The sequence below is a fragment of the Epinephelus moara genome, chromosome 17 (assembly GCF_006386435.1).
Source record: "Epinephelus moara isolate mb chromosome 17, YSFRI_EMoa_1.0, whole genome shotgun sequence".
Lineage (NCBI taxonomy): Eukaryota > Metazoa > Chordata > Actinopteri > Perciformes > Serranidae > Epinephelus > Epinephelus moara.
The window spans coordinates 30,848,193-30,855,773 of NC_065522.1; the positions used below are offsets into that span (position 1 = coordinate 30,848,193).

General features: G+C 39.6%; 2 protein-coding genes, 1 long non-coding RNA gene and 1 pseudogene across 6 annotated transcripts in view; 3 read left to right on the forward strand and 1 right to left on the reverse strand.

Moving 5' to 3' along the window:
• The window catches only part of LOC126404276 (gastrula zinc finger protein XlCGF57.1-like), a 236,338-nt gene that overhangs the window by 160,799 nt on the left and 67,958 nt on the right, over window positions 1–7,581 (forward strand). The gene's annotated exons all lie outside the window — the stretch shown is intronic.
• The window catches only part of LOC126404292 (oocyte zinc finger protein XlCOF6-like), an 89,066-nt pseudogene that overhangs the window by 52,611 nt on the left and 28,874 nt on the right, over window positions 1–7,581 (forward strand).
• LOC126404398 (uncharacterized) overlaps window positions 1–7,581 on the reverse strand; it is a 32,073-nt gene that overhangs the window by 13,376 nt on the left and 11,116 nt on the right. The window lies entirely within an intron of this gene.
• On the forward strand, window positions 47–2,460 carry LOC126404350 (uncharacterized). The gene is made up of 2 exons (XM_050067533.1): window positions 47–1,415; window positions 1,868–2,460. Exons 1-2 carry the CDS (start codon window positions 832–834, stop codon window positions 2,193–2,195), a joined length of 912 nt encoding a protein of 303 aa, XP_049923490.1. The 5' UTR covers window positions 47–831; the 3' UTR covers window positions 2,196–2,460.

Below are 7,581 nucleotides of genomic sequence, written 5' to 3' on the forward strand. Positions count from 1 at the left end.
TACCACAGTAGCCAGAACTATAACTATAATATTATTACTTTCAGTAATGTTGTTGTAAGCTACTGTCATTACCGTCTGTCCTGCATCTCTCTCTCTCTCTGTCTCTCTTTCTGTCTCATTGTGTCATATGGATTACTGTTAATTTATTATGCTGATCTGTTCTGTATGACATCTATTACACGTCTGTCCGTCCTGGAAGAGGGATCCCTCCTCAGTTGCTCTTCCTGAGGTTTCTACCGTTTTTTTTCCCCCGTGAAAGGGTTTTTTTGGGGAGTTTTTCCTTATCCGCTGCGAGGGTCATAAGGACAGAGGGATGTTGTATGCTGTAAAGCCCTGTGAGGCAAATTGTGATTTGTGATATTGGGCTTTATAAATAAAATTGATTGATTGATTGACTAAAGTAGACCAATCTTCAACTAATCGAATAGTCGTGAGGAAAAAAAATCTGCACGTTTTTATTTTTACTTCTGCAGTGGTGTGTCTGTGTCACTCTGCAGTTACACCTCCAAAATGCTAGTTGGCGGTGGAGGACTGTGTTTAGTGCTGTAAAGTTTAGTTGATTCAAAACACACATTGAATATGGCTTAATAGAGACAATTTCTAACACAAGTACATAAATCGGCTTCACTATAAATCGCAAAATGTGATGATGTGACGTAGCAAGATGGCAGGCTGGTTTGAGCCTGGAGCAGAGAGTTGCTAACATTTACTTCGACAAAAAGTTATTAGTAATTCCTCTGAAAAGTTTGACTAAGAGTGATAAGAGACTAAACAGCACGGGGAGCAAGCCAGTCTTTTGGTGTAACTGTAACGGCCTCGTATTTGAATAAAATGCACATTTGTAGCCTACGAGGAAGCGGTGGAGGGATGGCGTCTGCACCGCGTGGTGGCAAAACAACTCGCTCTAACCCAAGAAGCAACCCGAACCCCAGAGAACCCAACAAGGTACCGACGGGGAAAGGTGCTGTGGATGAGGAGAACTACGAGGCGGAGGACAAAGAGAAGTTGGGCCGGGCGCAGCGGCCTGGTGCGCGAACAAAGGACAGAACCGCGCACACAAAGCCCGGTGCCGGTCACAGTGGTGGAGCTGAGGGAACACCACCGAGGTGGAAGAAACCCAAGGCTGTGAAACATGGAGCGTTCCTCTTCAACAGGTATGAGACAAGTGAGGAGGAGGAGGCTGTGATTAAAGGCATGAGAGGCGAAGAAGAAGATGAAGCAATGCACGCAAACATAGTGGCCGCAATTGAAGCTGAATCGGACTCAGTCCTGGCTAATTTCGGCACTGAAGACCTGGCTAAAGTCGTGTTGATTACCATTAAAGCAGCCGTGCCAGCAATAGTCAAAGCGGTGCAGAAGCAACTCAGTGCATCGGTGGACTGTTACAAGCTTGACAAATGCAAATTGGAAAGCAGGTATAAAGAGGATGAACTTGAACAGTACAGTCGGAAAGAAAACGTCCGCATCAATGGGATTGAGGAAAATGATGAAGAGACGGAGGACCAACTCGTGGAGAAGGTGTGTCAACTCGCTGCAGCGGCAGGTACAACTGTTACCGAAAAGGACATCTCCACAGCACACCGTTTGGGAGGCGCAAAAAAGCAAGGCAAGATCAGACCTACAATTGTCAGATATCGTGAGCAGGAGGAAAAAAGCGGAATTGATGAGGAATAAATCAACGCTGAGGGAAAAGGAAGAGCACAGGGATATCTTTATCAGCGATGATCTCACACGTCTGAGATATAGGCTCTTTTGGTATGCTAAGGAGAAATGCCAACACACATTTATCAGGGAAGGCAGAGTCATCTGTAAACTTGACGNCATCGGTGGACTGTTACAAGCTTGACAAATGCATATTGGAAAGCAGGTATAAAGAGGATGAACTTGAACAGTACAGTCGGAAAGAAAACGTCCGCATCAATGGGATTGAGGAAACTGATGAAGAGACGGAGGACCAACTCGTGGAGAAGGTGTGTCAACTCGCTGCAGCGGCAGGTGCAACTGTTACCGAAAAGGACATCTCCACAGCACACCGTTTGGGAGGCGCAAAAAAGCAAGGCAAGATCAGACCTACAATTGTCAGATTTGTGAGCAGGAGGAAAAAAGCGGAATTGATGAGGAATAAATCAACGCTGAGGGAAAAGGAAGAGCACAGGGATATCTTTATCAGCGATGATCTCACACGTCTGAGATAGTCTCTTCTGGTATGCTAAGGAGAAATGCCAACACACATTTATCAGGGAAGGCAGAGTCATCTGTAAACTTGATGGCTGATATGTTACAATCCACACCTCTGATGACCTGTTCCAGATAGGATATGACTGTGTGGATTATAAAGACTTTGGCATTGACGTGTAGGACAGATATGGAGCACAGACAGAGGAAACCGCATCTTCATCCGCTAGGAGGGCGCATCACACTGGGTTGCGGATTCTTACCCTGAACGTCTGTGGGATCCGAAGTAAGTTAGAGACTCCTGATTTTGTTGAGACTTGTAAAAGCTATGATATATTGTGCTTCACTGAGACAAAAACTGATGATACTGACACAATGGAGTTGCTGGACAAGTTCAAAAGGATGGGTTTCCAAATGTTTATTAGCAACAGACACAGGTACACCAATTGGCGCTCTGGTGGAGTGATAACTGCTGTGAGTAAAAAAATTATTGATAAATGTGTGCAAAAATTGATAAACAGTGACTTATGTGTATGTCTGAAAATAAATAAGCATTTGCTCAAATATGACAAAGATCTTGTAATCTTAGCTGTATATATTCCTCCATATAAAACTAGATATTCCAATGTAGGCATGTTTGATGAACTGGGGCAAATCATTCTTGATATTTGGACTGAAAGTAATTATTTCTTAATATGTGGCGATATGAATGCCCACACCCAAGAAAGGGACGATTTTGTTGTAGTTGATGGTGATAACTGGAATCCAGATGAAACCTTAGGTGAAAATAAATGTCATGTGGGGATATTGGAAATGTTTAATATTCCACTAAAAAGGAAATCAACTGATGAACACAGAGACGTTGGTAATTATGGCAGTGCACTGCTAGACTTGATAATAATAATAATACATTTTACTTAAAAAGCGCCCTTCTCAACACTCAAGGACACTTTACAGAGCATTAACAACACAATTAAAATCACAATTAAAATAAATAAAAACAACAGACAAGAGTGACACAAAGTAAAAATGGATGTGGGCAAGTAAAGGGAATATGCAATATGGAACAGATGGGTTTTGAGTTGTGATTTGAAATGGGATAGAGAAATAGAGGATAGTTGTGCAGAAATCTTACATTCTGTATATTAAACGGTAGATGTAGTGATGATATGAATATTGGGAAGGCAACCACGTTTGAAGACAGTGTAATTGATTATATGATAGGTTTTCCATTTGTCTGGAGCAAGACTAGAGGTTTGTGTATTCATGAGTTTGATCCCTTGTTCTCTGATAAACATTGTATGGTGGAAGTGTTTTTGGATGTGAATTTTGATAAGGATTATTTGCGAACAGAAGGCCAGAGTACAGACCAGTTAATTCCCTCAGTTGTAAACTTTGAAAATCAAGTGCTTATTGGCAAATGGGATAAAAAAAAAGGTAAATGAGTTTGTAAGAAATATTCAGCCTGATAAGGTGGATAAACTGCTGCTCAACGTAGATAATTTATCAGTGGATGAAATTACAAAGGAGATCTGTAGTATCATGATTAATAGTGCAGTGATTACATTTCCTAAAAACATGGCAGTGGTAAAAACTAGAAATGTCTATAAACCCAATAAAAATGCAGCATGGTTTAACAAGGGATGCAAACTAAGTAGGCAAGAATACCTAAAAGCAAAGAAAATGCATAAGTTACATAGAAATGAGGCCAGTACTGAAAGTGTAAAGCTAAAAAGTAAAGAATATAAGAAAGAGTTGTTTAAAGCTCAGAGGGCCTGTAGGATTAAATTTAAGAGGGAGCTGTTGAATGTAAAGTCCAAAAATCCAAAGCTTTTCTGGAAGATGCTTAATGGTTCTATCAGAAACAATGAGAACTGTCCAATTTCACCTGAAGTTTTTTACGAGCATTTCAAAAGATTATCTGACTGGGAAGTACAAATGACTGAGGTGCTTGAAGGTGATTGTGCTGAACACACTCATGATAGTAATGTCCTAAATTCTAGTATTACCGAACATTAAATTAAGGAGGTTATTGTAAAATTAAAACCTGGAAAAGCAGCAGGAACTGACCGGATCCTAAACGAGTATATCAAAAGTACTGCAAGCATTTTTATGCCATTATATGTTTCTTTATTTAATAAGATCCTTGACACTGGTATTTTCCCTGAGGACTGGGCAGTTGGTCTGATTGTGCCAATCTTTAAGAAAAAAGGTGATGCTGCAGATTGCGATAATTATAGAGGCATCACACTTTTGAGTTGTTTGGGTAAACTATTTACGAATATACTACACACAAGACTACTTAAGTTCTGTGAGGACAATTCTATCCTGAGGGAAAACCAGGCAGGATTTAGAAAGGGCTATTCCACCACTGATCATTTGTTTTTGTTGAAACATGTCATTGATTTATTTTGTTTCAAAAAGAGGAGACTATTCTGTTCCTTTATTGATTACAGTAAGGCTTTTGATTCAGTCTGGAGGGATGCTCTCTGGTATAAATTGCTAAAAGTAGGTGTTAAGGGTAAATTCCTGGACGTAGTAGTGAACATGTATAAAAACATAAAATCGTGTGTTTTTGTAAATGCAATTAAGTCAGAATTTTTTGTAAGTTTAGCAGGTGTTAGGCAGGGCGAAAATCTATCTCCATTGCTGTTTGCACTGTTTATTAATGATTTAGAGGATTATCTGATATGTAATGGCTGTCAGTCTATTAACTTTGATGATGAAATGATTGATAATTATATGCAACTTATGGTATTGTTGTACGCGGATGATACAATTGTCATGTCTACTTCAAAGGAGGGGCTACAGAAAGCAATAGACTTGATGTGTGGTTTCTGCGAGAAATGGAAACTGAAGATCAATAGCGAAAAAACTAAGGTCACAGTGTTTGGACCCAGAAAAGCTGACACCAGCAATCTAAAGTTTGTTTGTAATGGAGAAAATTTAGAAGTTGTTCATTGTTTTAAATATCTGGGGATCACTATGAACTATAATGGTTCATTTAAAATTGCTATTGATGAGTTGTGTAAGCAGGCGTCTCGTGCTATGTATGCCCTCCTTTGTAAAAGTAGAACACATGACCTACCTGTAGATGTCACACTAGACCTCTTTGACAAGTTGATTTCACCAGTCATGTTACCTGCATGTGAGGTTTGGGGATTTGAAAAAATTGATGCGCTAGAAAAACTACATCTCAAATTCCTCAAATATATTCTAAAAGCTAAAACATCAACATGTAATAACATGGTCTATGGTGAGCTGGGGAGGTATCCACTGTGTATCACAGTTAAAAAGAGAGTTATCGGTCATTGGGGGAGGCTGATTGAAGGTAAAGAAAGTAAATTAAATAGGATAATGTACGAATGTTTATTTAGACTGTATAATTCAAATGTATTTGTGTCTCCATGGATCCTGCAAGTGAAGCGGATACTGGATGATTGTGGTCTGTCTTATCTCTGGCTGTCTCAAGCATGTAGTAACAGTGACTGGTTGAAATCGACTGTCGAACAGAGACTTAAAGATCAGTTTCTGCAAAAATGGCAAAGTGAACTTTATAGTATGACATCATGTGATATTTATGTTGAGTTTAAACAAGAATTTACGTTAGAAAAGTATTTATTGTGTGAAAATCAAAAGTACAGACAGGCCATCTGTAACTTCAGGACAAATAATACCAGAATCCCAAAAGTCACTGGAAGATATAAAGGTCTGGATAGAAGCCAGAGGTTTTGTAATCTTTGTAATGATAACTGTATTGGCGATGAGTTTCATATCCTGTTTGAGTGTAAAAATGTAAGTATAATGAATCTGAGACAAAAAAGTATGCCAAAGTATTATATAAATCGTCCATCTATGACTAAGTTAATTTTGTTATTACAATCCAATAAGCTAAAAGTTATTTGTAAAATAGGTGCCTTTTTGAAGAGCGTCTTTCCTTTATTTAAGTAATACATTTATTTTGTTCTCGTTGCCAGAATAAGAGAATAGGTACAGCCTTGCTACTAGCTATGTTTGTATGATTGTTTTCGTATAAGCTGTGCTCCACACCATGTGATCATGGTCGTGAGCTAAATAAATAAATGAGAAAATAAATGAGAAATGAGAATTGACAGACAAACACTTGTCTTTATCTGGACACATTTCCCCCACCAATACAACATGCTAATGTTATTAGCACAAGCCTATGGCATTTTACATTGTATAAATTAGCATAGCATCTAGTGATCTTTCCCTTGTCTCATATAAAACCAGGGACAACAGCAACATGTAACAAAGGCAACAGCACATAATTTGACTCCATTACAACTCACAACATTCACCGACAAAACAACTGTCTTATACAAAACACGCTTTCGAAACAAATACAACATGCTAACATAATTAGCACAAGCCTATGGCATTTTACATGGTATAAATTAGCCTAGCAACAAGCAGAAATTTCCTCTGTTCATATGAAGCCAGGATAAATCCCAAAGTATAAATCCCTGAAGGATAAATCACACACAAGACTTAAAAATTTATTGTTTGTTATCTGTGAAATACAAGCTTCGTTTCCACTGAGGGAAATGGTTTCAGCTTACAGAAACAGACAGGAGGTCTGCATCACCGCGACGCTGAGCGTGAGGGTGAGCGGGTTAAACTTTCTGTCAACAACGGGGGTGTTTTAAAAACACCCCCGTTTTCACAGGTAACTTAGCCTGTCGTCTCCCCCCCTGCTGCAGGAAATAATGGATTAATCCTGGAAAGCTGTTGATGGAGCACATTTCTCCTTATGAAAGTAACACAGCGATTATTCGACGAATGAAAATATTGGTCGGATGAGAGCACAGCGACAAAATAATCGACTAGTCAACCAGGAGAGTGCAGCCCTAATAATTTCATGTTCCGTGTCCCTCAAAGGGATTTTGCCCCTGTGTTTCTTTGGTGTGCTTGCGACAAAGGCTGCAGCTCATCGTGTTGGTGTGGGTGTTGTAGGTCAGCCACGACCGCAGCTGGCCAGCCTCATCTAGTTTCCATTTTTCAATGAAATGCCATGCGATATTTGTACTCCGTTTAACTGTCTGTTCTTCTTGTACAAGTCCAACATGTTCATCTTAGCTTTTCCTCTTTTCTGGCGGTGGTTTCACGCCAGGAATGTGTCGCCACATCTTGCTCAGAAGTTACCAGAGAATGCCAGAAGTAGGGATGCACTGAAATTAAAATTTGTGGCCGAAGCCGAAGCTGAATAATATTAAACGCTTGGCCAAATACCGAGTACCGAATACCGAATATCATTGTTTAGTTTTTCATTAGTTTTTGCAGATGAACCCCCTCCAGATTAGTGTTGTCACGGTACCAAAATTGGATCCCACGGTACGATACCAGTGAAGGTATCACGGTTCTGAGTAGTATCATGATACCACA

Excerpts from the sequence above, each read along its gene's own strand:
- LOC126404350 (XM_050067533.1), top strand. The coding sequence starts at position 832 with ATGCACATTTGTAGCCTACGAGGAAGCGGTGGAGGGATGGCGTCTGCA. Across the intron at positions 1,416-1,867 it reads AAATGCAAATTGGAAAGCAG|GTATAAAGAGGATGAACTTG; the intron begins GTATAAAGAGGA and ends ATTGGAAAGCAG.